General features: G+C 45.8%; 1 protein-coding gene and 1 long non-coding RNA gene across 12 annotated transcripts in view; one reads left to right on the forward strand and one right to left on the reverse strand.

Moving 5' to 3' along the window:
* LOC118528358 (BEN domain-containing protein 7) overlaps positions 1-18,023 on the reverse strand; it is a 78,813-nt gene extending 60,790 nt beyond the window's left edge. For 6 of the 9 annotated variants that reach the window (XM_078075165.1, XM_078075163.1, XM_078075160.1 and 3 more), the window contains exons 1-2: positions 17,534-17,636; positions 15,188-15,271 (exon numbers count right to left, since the gene is read on the reverse strand). In XM_078075165.1, coding sequence (XP_077931291.1) covers positions 15,188-15,271; positions 17,534-17,594 — 145 coding nt within the window. In that variant the 5' untranslated portion in view covers positions 17,595-17,636. Of the gene's footprint in view, positions 1-15,187; positions 15,272-17,533 lie in introns of all 9 variants that reach the window. The other 3 variants (XM_078075167.1, XM_078075166.1, XM_078075164.1) reach the window with 3 other exon arrangements.
* Positions 17,540-19,963, forward strand: part of LOC144382321 (uncharacterized) — a 53,210-nt gene continuing 50,786 nt past the window's right edge. For 2 of the 3 annotated variants that reach the window (XR_013448998.1, XR_013449000.1), the window contains exon 1: positions 17,540-17,715. This is a non-coding gene — a long non-coding RNA (uncharacterized LOC144382321). The remainder of the gene's footprint in view (positions 17,716-19,963) is intronic. The other variant, XR_013448999.1, reaches the window with a different exon arrangement.

Raw genomic sequence — 19,963 nt, forward strand, 5'->3', positions numbered from 1 at the left:
AAAGAGTCTTATAGCGGGGGCGCCTCAGTGACTCAGTTGGTTAAGCGTCTGCCTTCGGCTCAGGTCATGATCCCAAGGTCCTGGGATCGAGCCCCGCATCGGGCTCCCTGCTCAGCGGGAAGCCTGCTTCTCCCTCTGCCACTCCCCCTGCTTGTGTTTCTGCTCTCGCTGTCTCTCTCTGTCAAATAAATAAATACAATCTTTAAAAAAAAAAAAAAGGAATAATTTTATTTGATGTCTTCATATTTTACCTTAAAAAATGAATGCCAATACTATACTTTGCTCTCTACCCACCAAGATGTACAGGTTCCTGGAACCTGTGGAACAACGCTGGGCACTAGTTACAAGTCCGTAGTTTAAAATGCACTGGCCAGAGGGAGGAGGGCTGGATGGTTACAGAAGGCCAACGGCTCAGCTTTTTAAGTCCGGCTTTTGAATGCCCCCAGCGACTTTCTAGGAGTACACATCTAGTGTCCACGGCCGAACAGACAAAACCAAGAGATTACATGGGACATGCCTTGGACATTGCATGAATTACAAGTGTTCAGGAATTGAGAGGAAGAGACCATTTTAAACTGGGAGGACTATGGCCCGTGTCATGAAGATGGTGAGATGTGAGTTGGTGAACAAAGATGGCTAGCATTTCCACGGGCCCTTCTGGGAAGAGAAAGGAGGGAACGGTATCGAGCAAAGACTGAACGCAGAGAAAAACAAAATGGGTAATGGTAAATAAGCTAACTTAGCTGGAGTTGAGGCACTGAGTGGGTAAAATGAACAGAAGGACCTTGATGCTTTTACTTCATTCTGCAAATGATAGGAAGTCAACAAAGGTTTTCCACGAGACCAGGATATATAAAAAGTAGCTGGAATTCCCCAACCAATTCCAAGAGAGGGCCTGCTTATCTCTCCCTCAAACGTTCTTATATGATGGAAAATGAACTTTTATTTTATAATAAACATAACATGGCTGCCCAACTGAATGCTCCTTGGATGTGTAATTCCAGCCATCATTAAGTGAGTAGGTCAGAAGCCATCACTTTAAGCAATGTTCAAGAATAATTGAGCCGAAGAGTTAAAATCCCAAATACAAGAGAAAGGTCTTGCAAATAGTGAGGAAGACAAACACCAAAAATAGAAAACTGGGCAAAGGACATAAACAAGTAATTCACAAGAGGAAGAGTTTAAATCCCTTAATCTCCATAATTATTAATGTAATGAAAATTAAATAATGTGAAATTCTTTGTCTATTAATTTGGCAAAGACTGTAGATTCATAAAACCCATTTTTGGTGAAGGTGTAGGGTTATAGTCACTCTCATATGCTGTTGGTAGGGAACCTTTCTGGAGGGAAATTCAGCAATTCCACTTCCAGGAACTGATCCTATAGAAATATCACAGTGAGTACCCATGACATATATACAAATATTCACAAGGGCATCATTGTACTCGTGAAACTCTGGGAACCATCCAAACATTTATCAATGGAGCATGACATAAGTGAGTCATGGCATGTCGGTGTAATGAAATTATGGTGTATGTTTACATATCTTGTAAAGAACGAAATAGCCCTTTTTATAGGCATTTGGAGGTATGCACAAGATAAACTGTAAACTCGTGACAGTTGATATCACAGTGACTTCACTCACTACTTTATATCCAGGGCTGACTGCCTGTCTCAAACTAGCCACTCAATTCTTGGAGTGGAGACTCGGTTAAGCAAAAAAGTTACAAAACATTATATAGCATGATCCCATCTTCCTTGCATTGTAACGCACGCAAAAACAACTCTACTGTTAACAGTGATTGTTACTGGAGAGTGTGATGGGGACGGGATGTTTTCCTTTTTACTTGATACCTTTTTTTCACCTTTCTCAATTTTAACTTTAAAAATGGTTTTGAAATTAATACGTATTATTTCTTTGTAAGAAAAAATGACCTAGGAGAATTATATACAATCTTGTCCCTATGATATGCTGGGTAGAGTGGCAGCTTTGGACGTGAAAGCTTACAATGTCACCCGGAAAGACGAAGTCGGACAGGAATGAGCAATAGGTAGCTAGAGAGAGCACTGGAAGCAAGTCAAGGAAAGAGGGTGCTGGGGTGCGGTCTATTTTGCAACTCTTGGTGTACAGGCCTAAGATTACTTTTCCTTGAAGCTCATACAAGCCATGTATTCTTTATTTTTTTTCAAGTTTGTTTATGTATGTGTGTATGTACATAAGTAATCTCTACACCCAAGGTGGGGCTCGAACTCACGACCCTGAGATCAAGAGTCACACGCTCTTCCAACTGAGCCAGCCAGGCGCCCCAACCCATGTATTTTTTTAAAGTAATTTGGCAGTATGTGGGGGGGAAGTGTTACAGCCACCATTCACGGAGCACGCACTATATACCAGGCCCTCCGGCAAACTCTGCCAACTTTCAATCCTGATGACAAGCTAAGAGGTTCGAATGTTGATGAATACATTTTACCCAGGAAATAACAGAGACTTTGAGATTAGAGTTTTAAACTGGGTAGATCAGGCGCCAAGGTCCATGAGCTACCCTACTAAAGTGCTCAAGGAACTGGCTGACTGGCAGGAAGGAGGCCATTCACAAAATAATCCAGCCGCATGGTATCCAGGAAGCTGTCAGACGCACACTGGGTGCTGTTTGAACTAGTTAGCACCTTAACCACCCAGCTAGGTTAACAAACATACGGTAGAAACAATGGATTTCAACTTAGTTTCTAACGAAGGAGAATAAGGTTCAGATATTTCTTTTTAAATTGGCAGCACGGTTCATGTGAATCCTGTGAGTTCTACAGAAGCCAAATATTAACACTTAGAAGACATGCAATCAATTTATTTATGTTCATGATTCTGTGAAACACAGCAAAAGTCTTTGAATGTGGCAATACACATAGGTTAAATATAACAAGACTGTAGATTAAGAGCTGCTTCCATATTCCTATAGTAGCATAACCAAAATCTTGCCTTCATTCAATAAGGGATAAAATGTTCATAATTTACTGTCTGGAAAGAGACAGTCCTTTTTGATAGAATTTGAAATGCTGATCCTCTGCCTTCCTGTACAGAAAATTTCTAAAAGAATGCTAATACAGACGTGCAAATCTCCCCTCACTGAGCCGTCAATTTACACATCCACATCACGCATCAGTTAAATATGAACGTGATTAAGTACTGGCCATACTGTATTTCTTCAGCCATTTAAAATTTTAAAATATTCCAAGTTAAATATACATGCTGTTGTATAGTCTCATCTTCAAAGTAAATAGTGTTACTGATGATGAGAAATGGATCATATTCACAGCACCTTTTTCTTCCAAGGATTTCAGGGAACTCCGCTAAGTCTGGGTCCAAAAGCACCTGGAGAGTGTAGTCTTTCTCGAGTGAGACTAATGACAAATCTCCAGGGGTAAGGCAATCATGGCTTAAGTCAGTGGGTTCCAAACTTTTTTGACCATAGTTCATAGCAAGAAATACATTTTTCATGATGATTTCACACACTTCCATACACACACACACACAAACACACATGCACACTACATACGTAACTAAAAAAAGATACATGAAGGGCGCCTGGGTGGCTCAGTTGGTTAAGCGACTGCCTTCAGCTCAGGTCATGATCCTGGAGTCCCCGGATCAAGTCCCGCATCGGGCTCCCTGCTCGGCAGGGAGTCTGCTTCTCCCTCTGACCCTCCCCCCTCTCATGCTATCTCTCTATCTCATTCTCTCTCTCAAATAAATAAATAAAATCTTAAAAAAAAAAAAAGCTTTAAAAAAAAGATACATGAATTTATCCTTCCTGCGAGCAATGCACTCTGACATTTTCTATTCTACTCTATCTTTGTTATTATTATTACTGTTATTGTTGTTAGCTCATGTGGGTGACAATCTGCTAAATTGATTTCATGACCCACTTACAGGTCACAACCACTGGTCTGAAAAGCCCTGCCTTAAATGTCGAAGGTTTTCAGGATGTTGCCGGGCAGCCTTCTCACTCCCCACACCCTTTCTGGACCCTCGATCCTCTCTCTGGCTCCAGTGACCATCTGTATGTGAGGATTCCAGCCCTGATCCTACTTTGGGGCTCCAGACCCACACACCCAGTTGCCCACTGGACAGCCCCACTTGCAACAGCAACCTTAAATCCATGTCCAAAACTGTATTTAATGCTGACTCTCCGTGAGCACCAACCCGGCCATCCAAGTCAGAAACCTGGGATTTCTCTCTCTCCCTGCCCTCCCACAGCCAATTAATCACAGAGTCCTGCTGATTGTGAATTCTGAATCCTTCCACTTCTCTCCATCTGCCGGTTCCCATGGTCTCTTGATGGGGCTACTGCCAAAAGCCTCCAGTGTCGCGCCCCTCCCTCCAATCCCTCTTCCACCCGGAAGGCAGTGTGACCTCTCAAACATGCAAACCTCATTACATGACACACCTCACTGGATGCCAGCCACCTCCGGAAGGAGCCCGGCTCTGCATCTCCTGGCCTATTTCTCCAGTCAGCTCTTGCCACGTTCCCTCCCTGACCCCCACCTCCCTTATTCTAAACTGGTGGCTCTCAGGTCTGGCTGCACATTAGGATCACCTAGACAACTTTGTAAAAATACCGGCGCCCAGGCCTCACTTCAGGACAATTAAATACCAATCCAATTAGTGGCTGTAATGGATAGCCGGAGGGCTCTCTGCTTTCGTTTAGAAGGAAGGTCTCTCAGTGGTCTGGAAGCGCTCTCACTTCCTGGCCTTCACACAGCCTCAGCTCCAGCCCCACCCCACACTTATCCTTCAGGTCTCAGCTGAAATGTCATGTCTCAAGGCCCATATCCCCTAATCCCCCAGGCCTGGCCAGGCCCTCCCCATTCTGTGTTCCCATATAATCCTTCATCCCCCTATCGCAACCTAGTGAGCTTCAAAATCTCTTAGCTACTCACCAAACACCCACAAAATGAACACAAGAATAAGTCAATTCTGGGATCAGATATGCCGAGAAGCTGCAGTTGAGGAAAATACCACTGACGGGTCAAGACGTAGATCAACATCTGTGTTGTCTTAGATTCTCATTTCCATGGAGTGTGTAGGGTTGGAAGCAGAGGCCACTTGGTGCCTAAATTCAATCGTGTCTTCCTATGAAAGCTTTCCCAAAGGAACACAGCTCATCCTCATCGTGTTCCTAGTTCATCAGAGGTGACAGACAGGGACTCACGTGCCCCACTTAACGAAGGATAAGACTAAGTTGCGTGCCCAGAATGACCAAAGCAGACCAGAGGAAGGCAAGTCAGATCTGGGCCGCGCATGTCTGTGTTGCTCAAGGCAGCAGGCTCTGTCTTCCAGAGTAGAGCTAAACAGCAGAACAACGAACGTACGGAGAAAGCTAAGGCTAACATTCCTGCAGCAACTCCTTTTCAACCGTATTTCACACGATGCTTATTACAGTACCCATTAAAGTCTTGTTAGTAATTGAAAAAATTATATATGTGCAATGAGCATGAGTTAATGTTAACAGAAGAACCTTAACTTTTGCATCTCCCGACTTTTTACTTTTGGCTTGTACCTTAACCTTGCATTTTTGTGGGGTTCTTTACATTTTATATGGAGGTGTAAAGTCACATTTGAGATATAATTCCATTAGCCATACAAGCAATTTCATAAGGCTATTATGTTGCATCAACTTTTTCTGTAAAAATAAATTGTTAAGGATATTATTCCTGGAACAGAATAAATTCTTGGAATTACTGAGTAACTTATGTACTGTACCACTGTTCCAAGAACACATTACTTATTTTATCATGACAAAGGAAAGTTATTAATCTCTGGCTTCCATTTCAACAATGAGAAATGCCGTGAGATACAGAGACACCTGTGTTACATTTCAGTTCAACTTTATATCATCCATAAACATCTCTGTTTTGGACACCTCATCCAAACAAATGCTCACAGAATACTTCTATGTAGCATTCGATTTTATGAAACTATAAAAGTTCCTTGCTGTTAATTACAGAGACAAATGTCTCATCACCCATTTGGTTACCAGATAGCATAATTAGTTTTCTCCATTAACCTTTCAGATATAAAATTTGATTTCTAAGTAAAAAAACATTGTAAAACCCTTGCAATTCAAATGATACAGTATATCTGGACATGTTTGGAAAAAAATCCAATACTAAGAAAACAATTATATGGATTCTTATTTACAAGGATACTGATTGTCTGAAATACTGAAAGGAAATCTGTCTAAACTTCTTAATGATTTTAAAATGTATGATCGAATATGCATGTAATAAGGTGTCCTTTGTATAGAAAGGAGGCTCAGTAACCTGACCATGAATGGAATGTGCCCTTTGATCTCGCCCTGGGTATGGTGATGCGGCTGAGTGGGTCCACCTTGGCCCCTTGTTTCTACCCCCTTCACACGGGCATCTGGGAGAGAGCCAGGTGAAGGGGTGTCTAGTCTAGAGCAAGGCAATAGCGTTTCTCTGCTCAAAGCTAACTGACCCCACAGCCTTGGCCTGCAGAGGACCACGTGCCAGCCGACATGTGTAGGGGGCGGGTGCTCCTGACATTTATATACATTGATGCTGCCAACATTCAGTCCTCTTGTAACATGCGGGACAGTCCTGCACAAGAAAACCGTCTCGCTGCAATAGACGGTCCCACTCAGATCAGCTGATAATTGGCAGCAAGTTGCATTTTTAACATGTTTTAAACATGGTACTCATTTGTTTGTTCAAAAATAGTTACCGAGAATCGACTTTGTCAAGTATCGTGTACTAGGAACACGGTCAACGGAGTCTTGCCCTGCAGGAATTCAAGCTGAGACTGGACAAATGAAGGCTCAGAGAGACAGGGCGGTAGAGGTCATACCAGGCAGAGCCCAGCAAGGGCAGACGCCAGGCCCACAGGACTGCAGGTCCCGGAGATGCCCACACAGGATGGTCTATCGGTGGGGCGCTGGGGGCTGGGGGCTGGTATACACCCACAGGCATAGAGGTTCATCCTCTTTCAGGGTTAAACTTTAAGAGGGGGTCCTGCCATTAACCTAATCAAAAAGGAACAAAAATAGGAAATGAAAAATAAAGCTTCTATGGTCAGTCAGTGTTGACAAATTTTACTCCTGATATGTGAGGTCCAGTTAGCTACTAAGAAGGAAGTGTAAACTTTCACCCCTTGAAGCCAGGGCGGAACTTAGAGGTGAGAGTTGAATAATAAAGTTTCCAAGTGGCTGATTCCACCACTTGACTTTGAATTTAAAAGTGGACATCTCACTCATTCCCTGAGCGTGTACTGATGATTATTACGTGACCAGCGTGGTGCCAGGCAGTGGGGACACAGAGATGATTCTCGGGGAGTTTACACCCCGGTCGGGAGAGAGAGAGAGAAGTAAACCAGCAATGCCTTTGCTTTGATGGCACCACACTGTGGAGGCTGCGGAGGGAGAGGTGAGGGGAATCAGAGAAGACTGCCTGGAGGAAGTTACATCAACTTGGAGTCTTTAGGGAAAAGAGAAAGCCAAGCAAAGAAGAGGGAGGATGATGCAAGTGTGAAATTCCAAGCAGAGGAATTTCTGTGGCTTCCGTGCAGCCACCAGGGTGAGAAAGTGCCTGGCTTCAAAGGCGAGGACGGATTCCTGTTGCAGGAATGAAAGCGGTCTGGTATGGCTGACGCCTGGGAGCTGGAAGGACAGCGTCAGCAATAAGCTCCAAGGATACAGGTGGCAGTTCATGCAGAGTCTTATCTGTCAGGCTTAGGGGTCGCAGTCCTAACCTGAAAGCCGCAGACAATGAAGACATCCAGGCAAGGAGCAACCCAAGTGGCCCAGTCCCTGGATAAATCCCTGCAGATTTGGGCATCTGCTCCTTGCGGGGTCCACGCCCCCTACTACTGCAGACACGCATTCGGGCACATTCGATTCCAGGTAGCGTTCTCTCCAGTAATCTGTGACTTATGAGAATAACAGAGTTCCTTTGTAAATGTCCTAGATCTATTTTTAACTTGGAGATGCAAAACATACTGTTCCAAAATCTTTATTTTATCTTATAGATGGCCATGTTATTTTCTTCCAAAAGTAAAAATCCATATTCCCATGGGAACAGAGAGGCTAAATTGTTAATACATCTCCTTTGAGCCTGTCCTTTTTGGAGGGTTGTTTGTTTTGTTTTTTTTTTCCTAATGATTTGGTCATGATCAGAGTAGGAACAGCAAACGATCACAACGTATGGTACATTTTACCCCGAGGGTGGTTCCTGAACCACACCAAGTCTTGAAGAGAAAAAGAAAGAAGCAACTTTTTCTCGGGACACGTAAGGGGGTTGGTGAGCGGGCATAGCGTGTGTGCTCCCTCACGGTGTGACCCGCACCAAGGCCTCTTGAATGCTTGGCTTTTGGTTTTCCTGAAATTTAGGTAGGGAAAATCGCTTCCTCTGGAACCTGAGAACCAGACAATGCCAAAAAGCAGTTGATAAACAGGTCAGTCCTCTCTTAAGCACCCTTAAGAGGGTACACCAATGTTACAGCACAATACGGAGCCAGGAGAGCACAGACCATTTTTGTTTTGATTTTCAACATGTCGCTGGCTTTCGTACATGAGGGCCTCTCCTTTTTGGTCTTTTCTAGACTTGAAGGGAAAAAAAAAAGATTTCAAGTTGTATCTCACAAATCAACATCAGAAATCCCAAATTTCTGTGCTAGTTGAATATATTATAAAAGATTCTTCCAGTTAAATGTGGCATATTTTAGTTTGGCTCACTAAATGTCTCCAAAATCTCAACAGAGTGGTGTATTTGAAAGCAACTCTTCAGGGGCGCCTGGGTGGCTCAGTCGGTTAAGCATCTGCCTGCGGCTCAGGTCATGATCTCAGGGTCCTGGGATCGAGTCCCGAGTCGGGCTCCCTGCTCAACGGGAGCCTGCTTCTCCCTCTCCCTCTCCCCCCAACTTGTGCGTGCTCTCTCTCTCAAATAAATAAATAAAATTTTTTAAAAAATAAATTAAAGCAACTCTTCATTGGTCTGTACGACAGTGTCCAACATATTCATGCACTTAGATATTTGAGTACCTATCATCTGGGTACCTATTATGAACATTACACTGTGCTGTGTGCTTCAAAGGATACGAAAAAGAATCCAGGTCACACTTGCTCTGTGATCTTACAATTTACACGAGGAGAGATGGTGCAAATAAACAACCACAATTCAATGTGGTAATTGTTCAGGTTTGGGGGCGAATGGGGGTGTCTGCAGGGTAACTTGGAGCACAATAAAGCCGTGTACAAAATAAGTAGGTATTAGGTAGTACATGGTAAGTGCCATAAAAGAATGATGTTATTATTTAGTGCTAAGACGTTCAGAAGAACATTTAAATTCTATTTCCAGAAGGAGAAGGGACAAAGGGATAATAAAAATAATACAGCATTTCCTACTTTGAAAAAGTGTTTTGTCATTTGGGGTTCCTATATACCGTAGGGGAACCTGCTGGGGAGGTCAGGGCCAACATTACTTTTCTATTACAGAAGATAAAGAAAACCCCTCAAGAGTTTTGGGCAAGGTATTATTTATTAACTGTTAACCTGAGATTTAGACCAAGGTTTTCTGACTTTAAACCTGACTTCTCTCTACTGTGCTAGACAAACTGAGAAGGCCTCCAGGCCTAGGTAATGTTTGAATTGGGCTTTAGAAACCAATAGGAGATAGCACTGTAATAGATGGAGTCTGGAAAAGGGCGAAGACATGGGAGCGCCTGGAGAGAGCAGGCTGGTGAGAGGCACACACGTGGGCAGGGCAAGGTGCTCCCAGAAGGATTGCTAAGAGACCAGGCTGACATAAGCACATGTTTTTAGTAGGAAGAAGAAGGAGATAAGACTAGAAAGGTGAACTAGGAGCAGACAACGAACAGCAAAAGGAGGAGGACAGGGGGCCTGGCTTTCTCAGAGGCTATGGCAGAGCAGAAACGCCAGGCTCTCCTCTGCGTGCTCTCTGACCCTGGGCAAACTGACATTTCCAAAGACATCTCTTTTTCATTTAAAAATGGAAATAACACTACTCCTCCAGTACAGGAAGTGCCCCGCGCACAGCAGATGTTCAAGCCACGTTACTTCCTTTCTTCCCAAGTGGGTGCTAGGCTCTGCCCAGTCGAAGCTTCTGCCCGCCCCTCCCTTCTGCCGCCAGACGGTGCCCCCTGTCACATTTGGAGCCCCGCTCTGCCGCGGACAGGCTGAGGAGTCACACACCCCGCTCAGGCTGTGTGACCAGAAGGGCAGAGGAAGGCAGGACAGCAAGCAGCCCTGACGTGGTGAGAGAGCGCAGAACCGGACGTCGAGGGACCTGGTTTTAAAGCATGCTCAACTACTAATTACCGTGAGCCCTTGCGCAAATCACTTTCACCTCCGAGCTCAGCTTCCTGTCTCCATAACAGATATAACACCTGCCTCACGGTGTAGTTGAGATATTAGCTAAATGATTAATCCAAGTACGCAACCGGCCTAACTGCAAACACCTCCTGAACTTTAGGCAGTGAGTGACATCTAATAGCATCTAAGTCTGCATCTACGGCTACAGAAGCATATTTACACGTGCGCTTCTATTCAAGGAAGCCATCAGTGTTCAAGAGTCTCTCTCAACCTTGACTTTGCTTGCAATTGTTTTGAAGCCATTTGTGGACCTAGAGGATGAGCAGGCCTACTTTTAGTGCTGTAGGAAACCTTAGAAACCATTCAGACCAGAGGTTTTTCCATGGGGACGAGGACACCCTAAAAGGTGCAAGACGCCCGCAGAGGTGGGGAGGCAGAGGTGGGACGTGTCACCTGGGATAACATGCAAAGTTCTTACCATAGTGCCTGGCACACAGCCAGCTCTCCCAAAATGATACCTACCATTATTGGCCATGTTTCTAACCCCAAGAAACACTCAGGCCCACTTGGACCTTCATGTTATTTGAGGGTGCTTCTCACTCATGGAACTCCAGCCACAGGTGAGGTGACACATCGGGGCCCCTTCCCTCTTGGAGGAAACAGGAAGCAGGCGGGACCCAGGCCGCCTGACTCTAGGTAAAGAGCACCCCCATTTAACACATGCACCTGCCCACTTCTCCGGGAAGGAGACTTACATTGCCATGAGAGGCTGACTCCCTAGCCTGGAAAAGTGGGTAGGGATTATCTGAGTGTGTCATCTTTGAGGAGACTCTGGGGACCCTGGTGGGGGCAGCTGTCATCAGCAAAGCCACTGAAGAAGATTTCAAAATTCAGACATCTCGACCCCGCTCAACTGGCATGGCTATGATACGCTGTGCTTTGTCTTCTGAAAGCTGTGTAACAGAACTGAGGATCAAAAGGAACTAGAACAGGGCCAGGGCCTGGCATGTAATTGGAGCTCAATAAATATTTGTCGAGTGAATAAATGAGTGAGACCGAACGCCTGAAAATCAGACATGTTCCAAATTTATATATAATGACAGTAAATCTAAAACAAAACCCAATGTCTCAAAAGAGATTTTATCAAATGTCTGTGTTATTGTTACAAGTAATAAACTCACCATCTCACTAAAATATTTTCCAAAAGTGCCTTGCTATACCAGGTAAGGTCTCCTGATGATCCCTGAACTGTCTGGCCCGACATGGTAGAGGGGAAAGATCTCTGGACAGGAGCCATGGGTCTACTCCAGGTTCCACTATTTATGAGCAAGTTGCTTTACTCTGAGCCTCAGTTCTGTCCTCTAGGTAATGGGAATAAGGACATCTGCCCCAGTGACCTTACAGGAATACAGTAAAAACCACAGGATGACAGGCGTGGAAGCAGTTTTTAAACGGGCGATGCTCACTTAACGTCTGATTCTAAGGACCCTTCCCTCTCTGCTGTAGTTTCTGGCACCCTTCCCACCTGGATCTTCTCCAGCTCCCCTCTGCCTATCCAAATCGTCCCCAAGTTCGAGGTCTAGCCTTTCCAGAGCTCTCCACTTGACCCTACATTTGATCCTTCCCTTCCAACGCAGCTTTTGCTCATTGCCCTAGTGGTTCCTATTTGTCAGTTAATTATCATTCACACAGAGAGGCATGCAGTGGGGTGTTTCCAGCACAGGCAATGTGCACTAGGATCCCAGCTATGGCACTTGCTACTTGAGAGGCCCTGGCAGGCTACCAAACATCCAAGTCTCATGTACAAAGTGGGGATGACAATGACTTACAGATTTGCCCTGAGAGGTAAATGAGATAACTCATGTGAGGTACTCAAGTCAACACCGTGCACGCGGAGAGTGCCCAATGACTGGAGCTGTTATGATTATTGAATATTGCTTCTTAACTGTGTTCTGAACTTGTCCCATCTCCCCAACTGGACTTAATCTTTGAGAACAAGGTCTCTGTCCTTTCCATTTCTTTGGTTACCCCAACCCCACTCCCATTCCAGAAAAGCGCTGGGTGCTTTTCTCAGAAAACATCTGTTGGATTGATTAAAACAATTTTTTGTTTTTCTCCAAACAGGGCTCAAATTTTTATGGTAGCCCGTCACAGCCATCCTGACAATGTCAACATCCACAGGGCAAAGTAACCTCCTCTGGCCCTATTATCACCTTAAAAATGTGTGAGTAACTCCCAAAGCACTCAGCCAAGCCATTCACACTATTGAGCTATCCTACCATGTTGGATGTGCTACATTAGTCAACAGCCTAAAAATATTCCAGAGAAATAGATTTCATGTGGGAACTCTGCCAAAACCCAGAGCACTCACTCTCTTTTCCCGAGACATGAACTTTAATCTTATAGGTGCAGATAATATTAAAGATAATACATATGTTTGAACACAGAAAATCTTATACAACACCCTAGGGGCCATGTTTTAGGACTCAGATTATAGTTGAAACAGTTCTTCTGGCGTTTTGCTAACAAACTCCCTTGGATGTCATAAACCTCACACTGAATTCTACACCCTAGCAAGTAACATTATGGATAGACTCTAGCAATTTATAAAACAAACATGCTTTAAATCTATGTTTTGGGAAGAGTACCTATAAACTAAAAATGCCTGTTTTAGAACATCGTCAACAACCAAATTCTTAATTTGCTATGTTTTCAGTAACTATTCCCAACTGCTCTAGAAATTATGTTAGCGTAATCATTTGCTCTTCCAGTTTTTAAAAAAATTGACCTGGAAATCACAAAACACAAATGTTCTCTGGGAACCATATCCCACTTCCCCCAGAATGAGCAAGACTGAGAAGTAAGCTAGGCACACGTTTGCACTGTTCAATCTTTGGTCTCTTGATGTCTGAGGCCGTCTTAACCAGCAACTTGAAAAGCTTATCCTGACCCTGGTCTTTGGCTAATGTTTTCTTATCTTCCTGGACTCAAGCTGGGAAAACTGAAAGCAGCAACGTGTGCCCCCTTCAAGAGTTTGCATTTTACTGAATTCTGAGCACCAGCATCTTCCTGTTCTTCATCCCCCTACTCTGTCATATCCAGAATTACCTTCACTGTATAGCATCCTTACTGTTTTCCAAATACACAGCAGAACGGCGGGGAAAAAAGCCTGCTTTGTTGAAGAATAACTCAACCAAGGACATGATGTTCCATTTTTATGATAAATGTAAATTTTCTACTAATAGGCAAATTCCTCATTTCCAATGACTAAGACGAGGGGTACTTAGATACAGAATTCCAACCAATCAAGTTTAGGGAACTGAAACTACAGAATTCCAATTGATTCAGTTTAAGGAACTGAAGAGAGTACAATCCAAGAATATTCTTCTGGGTTGTAGCATTTCACTTGATGATTCACTTTTTGGTTTTTAGTTCTCTTAACCGTAAACAGGTGCTGAGCATAGTTGCCGGCCTCAGTGACAGTCTGCTCGATGCAAAGATCTACGTGCCTTCAGTGGTCGCTTATGTAAGAAATGCTGAGCCTTCCCTCCTGTTTCACCTCTATCAAGTATCCGTTTTGATTTCTCAGTCCTTCGCAACCCACCGTTTCTCTCCCTCAAAGCCAAAAAGAGAGATCCTGGTGACAGAGTACTCCACCATCTGGCTTTCACGTTGTTGGGATTTGCAGTACTACGCACACTGGGTCTGAGCAGCAATCCTACTTCCTTCAGCCCTCGATACTCCCCAGAGAGCTGGCAAAGCTGGCCCTTGCTTTTCATCACTCCTGCCCTGTCTCCCACTTTCTGCTGCCTTGCCGCGCAGCACCCAGCTCTCACCCTACTACCGGGGGTGGGGAAGTGTGCAGGATGGGCAAGGTGGAAGCCACATGCCACCGTTTACTCTCTACTCCTACTTCTCCTACTTCTCCTACTTTATGGGTACTTCACTCTTAGTGGCAAAATCGCAGGTTGTTTGATTTTGGGTTCATGGTCTGCAAATAACAAACTGCACATGCAAGATCCCTCATGTACGGCATTTGTACCAAAAGCTGCACTTGGAGAGACTGGCAATGCTTCTGACTACCTCCTTATTCATCATGCAGCTACCCTTGTCGGATGGTCTCCCAGACACTGCTTTTGCTCAGCCTGTCCCTGAGGTGAGCTGGGAATGAGGAGGGTAAGAGCAAAGCATGGCTAGTCTCTCTGCCCACAGATATTGGGGGGAGATGCACACAAGGCCAGGAAAATGATAGCTAGTACTCTCAAGAGGTGGTTGGGCGGACAATCACACTTTGATTTTCCTTACGCTTTTTGACTGTAGATTTAATTTAATTTTGTCATGGCAGGATTAGCAACCAGGCCACAGAGGTGAAGGGACATTATAATAAGACAGCATATTAATCCTCTGTCCCACCCAAGGCAGAAGCAAAACCAAACAAATAGCAGCTTCCTGGAAATTGAATTTCTGTTATCCAGATGTCAAAGATGTAATACCCCAATTACACAGACTATTGCTAGTGAAGCATGCCAGCGAATATGCAATGTAAATGGGGTGAGCACAGAGCGACAAACCTGCACCGTCAGCAGCTGGCTCTGGGAGTGAGTGATAATTAGCGCTGTGTGTAGACACTAATAAACATTTATGTCTGAAATTACAACTTTTAGCAATGTTAATAAGGGATATATTGGCAATCTGTAAAATAAAAGGTCTTGAAAAGAATGTCATACATTAAGCAATGGCAGACATTTCCCGTTCTGGCACAATCTTTTTTTTTTTTTCCCCTTCCCCCTAATTGCAAATGGCCACACTGTTTTGCTGAGAAATTAATTGACATAGGAACCTACCTAAATAAATGGGTTGGGTCTCTTTGGCCTCCCCATTAACATCGTTGCTGAATTCTGAGATCTTATATACCTCATGGTGATAATCTGGGATGAGAAAACAACCAAAAATTAAAATTCTAATGACCTGCAAGTTATGAATAAACAATAAAAACTAGACTCTCATTATATATAAGATGTAGAATCTATACTTAAATAAATTATAATTTCTAATAACTCGATTAACCACCGAATTCGTAGTCACTAATAATCCCTAAAACTTTGCTTACTCTGAAGAAGTACACAAACTTGAAATATTACCTTGACTTTAGAAAACAGCTTTGCTGATCACATGGTTTTCACAGTAAATTTGGCCCAGAGATGCCAATTACTAGGCCTTTTTGCTTTCAAATGACAAGTATGTTTATAAGGGAAAGAAAAACCTTGCCCAATCATAGGCCAGGGGGTGATTCCAAAATTATCTCCACAACTCATTTCCATGAGTACAGTATATCAATAGCATGCTTTAGGGCAATCCAACACTCAGTTTTCTCAGTTTACCCAGCAAAATCCCAGCCTTTAAGCAGCTTACCGGAAAGCACACACGAAAAATACTGATTTGTTATTTCAAATATAGTATAGTCTAGATAAGAAAGCAAGATTCTTGTCTTTCACACAATCTTTTGCATTCAACTACTGCACTTTAATATGCAATAGTTTATTTGCGAAAAATGCACCTGCAGAGCAGAGAGAAGAATCAAACCCATAATTTAAAGAAAAGGAAAATGAAAAACTTGCTATGTCAGTCAAACTTTAAAATACAGTACTTTATGAGCTTCCTTATTCTCTACGGAGGCTGCTGGGCTTGCCAATGGTCTATTTCTAAAAAGTAGGATCGTCTAGGTAAGAAAATAGAGGTTCCTTCTTAACAGCCATTCCCTTTTTTGTGGCAGGAGACCTGACAGGACAAGGTCTACAAAACTACTCTCACTTTTCGGATAAAGTAGTTAAGTTCCCTGAGGTCATAAATAAGAAAGCAGCCTACATTCCTGAATGAATCAATAGACCAACAGGCCAGTCACGTATGGAAGATTTTTAAAGTACAAATGACTGAGTAATCCACACGGAGAAAGAGGGAAGAGCCATATATTTTGAATACGTAAAACTATTTCAGGCCTCTTTCATTAAACAGTATCCAAACTAAATCAGGGGAAACAGATATGTGCAGATCTTCAAAATGTCTATAGTCAAACCATTTTCAGGCTAGCCAAAAGCAGGCTTTATTCAATCTACATCATAGTTAGCTCAGCTTAGTTTGAAAAGCTCTATTACTTGGAATCCCCCTCTAATTTTCATCACCTCACATGTGACTTCCCCAGGTTGTTGAAACAATCGCCTTGCTCTCTGATGCCAACGCTAGATAAAACAGAAGAAAAAGGACAGGTTCTGTGGTTTGGTTTTGACCTCAAGTTGACTCAAAGAAGATATTTAAACAGGGTGATTCTAAACTCAATATCAGGATTTGTGACATTAGGACGAAAAAAGTCACCTGCCTCTCATTTAAGGTGACACAATGCATTTTAAGAGACATATTTTAATGTCTGCTCTTAAGTTCTCATCGTCTCTGACAAAGTCCAGTAAGGAAAATAAAGCCTCTGACAAGTAACTGAACACAGGCAAGGCGATTCAACTTTCCCCTCCCCTGATAAAATAGACCCAAGCCAGAAAACCGCGGTGTACACCTGTTAAATCGTCAGCAACCGGCTGGAATTTTTTTTTTTTTTAAATAGGGATACTTTTCTGACCGATAAGGGATCTATTCCAAAACACCTTTCCAACCCAAATAACGTCTCTAGAAAAGATGCCGGAGGTCAACAATTCTCATTTGGCCTCGTACACCTAATGAGCTTCTTTCTGGTTCTTAAAAGAACCACCACCTTTTTTGCTACTGTTTGGGGGAAAAAAAGCAAACCCACAACCATTGGTCGGGATCCGTGTGTGCACGGCCTGCCGGAGAGGCAGTTCTCCCCCAACCCCCAACCTAGCCACAGGAGTGGAATACCAAAGAAGGCTCTCGGCTCCCCAAGTGTCATTGTTTGCTAATTTCCTGATGTGCCCTCCGACTTGTTTACGCTGAATAACATCCTGCCTCCCCACCGCACAACTTTCCCCGCCGCGCGGCGTGTGCGGCCGCGGCCCCCGAGGGAGGAGATTCGGGGGTCCCGGAAGCCCGGACCCCCGGCGTGGGACGCGCGGCCGCGGCGCGGGGCGAGGGGCGGCGGGCCGGGCGCGGGGATGTTTACGCGGCGCCAAGTCCTCCCTCCGCCGCCCGCACGCCCCCCGCCCGGCCCGGCGCGGCCCGCCGCTTACCTCGGCTCACCAGTTTGAAGCTCTGGGATTTCCTGCTCCTTTTCCTCTCGGAGAACTCCATGGTGCTGGCAGGAGGCAGGGGCTGCGGCCGGGGGGCGGCCGGCGGGCGGAGGGAGCGGCGGCCGAGGCGGCGGCGGCGGCGCTGGCTCCTGCCACCCGGCAGCGGGAGCACCAGGACCAAGGTCCGTGTCTTGAATCCGCAGGGGGAGGCAAAGGCAAGGGAAAAACCACCTCGAGCCCACTCGGGGGCTGCGGCTCGCGGGGTCGGCAGGAGGCGCTTTCCCGGGCGAAGTTGCCCCCGCCTCGCCGCCGCCGCCCGGTCCCCTCAGCACGCCCCCCGACCCCTTCTCATTCCCGGTCTCTGTGCCACACGCAGCCGGAGCCGAACTTTCCGTTGGGGAGCGAGTTGGGGGCGGGGAGGGCGCGGCGCGGCGGGCCGGGTGCTGCCGGCGCCCTGCGCGCTGGCCGCGGGCCGGCCTGGGCGCTGCTCCGGACGCGGCGGCGGCGGCGGCGGCGAGCGCGGCCCCGGGGACGCGGCGGGCGGGCCGAAGGCGGGCGGGCCGAGGGCGGCGGCGGCGGGGTGCGAGCCGGGTCGGGGCGCTGACCGCCCCCGCGGGAGGAGGGGCGCCGGGGAGGAGGCGGCGCCGCCGGGACCCCGGGGCCACCTGCTGGCGGAGCGCGGCCGCCGCCATCCCCGGGGGCCCGGACCGCCGCCACCCACCGGCCTGGACGCGCGGCGCCCTGAGGAGGAGCCGGAGGCCGCGGCGCAGCGCCCTCGGCCGGGCCAGCCGGCCTTCCCGCGGGGACTGCGGGCCCGGCCGGACGCGGGGGTCGGGGGATCGGGACGCTGCTGCTCGGGGCCCGGCTCTCCGCCCCGAGCTCGCCAGCCTGTCGCCGCCGCTCCCCGGGGCCGAGCTTGTTACACGTAGTGCTGGGTGTCGGGGACCCTCCGGCCAGCCCACTCCTTGCCTTGAGATCCAGGATGTCGGAGGGCCACACTCACGGGCTTATGCAAGTTTTAGAAAACACACACACACACACACACACACACAACTTACCCCTCTGCGCTCTGCAAGGAAACTAAGAGATTTGAGAATTTACTGGTGAGAAGAGTATAGAAAAGAGTGAGCTTCAATTTTTCTTTACCTCAATACAAAGAGGGTTGTAGGAAGACCTGGAGTTATATTCAAGGAGACAACTTGGAATGTGGGGCCTGGAGAGGGTGGGAGGAGTGAGGGGTGCAGCGTCAGTGGGTGCTCGATGATAGTTCTGCTGACTCTTAGGGAAGAGATGGCCAAGGCAGGTGCGGGGGACTCTGCCGCTTGGTGTAATAGTGCCAAAATAATTGACAGCAACAGAATGCTTTTATTACTTTCATGTAATATTCTTCTCTGGGGAGCTAGGAGTACGCCGTTTCCTTCTCACAACCTCTTTAGGGTGGGAATGGAAGAGAATTTTACACCACCTGGGAATGGCAGTACAGGACTATAATCGGACATGCTTAAAAGTACCTCACCAAACTGACCGTTCCTAGACCTAAATACAAAGAGAGTAAAGAGGTGGACAACCCATTCAGCACGGTAGCAAACTCAGGTGGCCCCCAAAAGAGTGGCGAGGAATAAGGGAAAAGGGTATGTTGGTAAATGTGATACATTTCACCATGGGTCGCCCTCAGAGGAGGAGACAGCCACTCTGTTTCGCTGGGATACACAGAATAGGACAATTTAGGAAGGGGGAAGTTGGAGGCAGCTAGCATACACACACCAGGAAACAAAACCGAGGAACAAGGTAATCAAATAGTGGAAGCAGGACCTGGTATGCTTTCTGAGGTCTTAGGGGGTAGGCGGCAAGTGAGGAGGCTGGTTATACCTGGCCAGGTGTGAGGAGAAATGTCCATTCACTTCCCTTAAGCAAACCTTAACCAAGAGGTTCTTAACCTTTTTTGGGTCACTGTTTCCTTGGAGATTATGCTCAAAGCTCAGGGTCCCTTTCCCAGAAAATATGTGTAGGACACACAAAATTTTGTATCGTTCTCTGGGAGTCACTTAGACCCCTTGGAGCTCTCAAAGGTGGCAAAAGAGACTAAAGTGATAAAAAGGGATTAAATCCACTATGTTACTTGGTTCTCTTCCATCCGTCCCCCTTTCTTTCTTTAAAACCAGGCAGTAAACATCTGATGATGTTTTGAATGTTTCTAAAGAAACAAGCATACTATTTTATTCCCTAGCCTGGGATCCTTTCTTTTTTGTGATGTTTACTTAAATGCTATCCCCGAAGCCACAAGGTTATGCACTATACTGGTTGAGGAATATTTAGGATCCTTCCTGCCTTGGAGCATAAAATGAGATTTTATTATGCTTAAACTCTGGTGAAATCATTGAAAGTGTCACACCAAGAAGCAAATCCCTAGGGTAGAGATGAACAACTTTG

Source organism: Halichoerus grypus, chromosome 6 (genome assembly GCF_964656455.1).
Source record: "Halichoerus grypus chromosome 6, mHalGry1.hap1.1, whole genome shotgun sequence".
NCBI lineage: Eukaryota > Metazoa > Chordata > Mammalia > Carnivora > Phocidae > Halichoerus > Halichoerus grypus.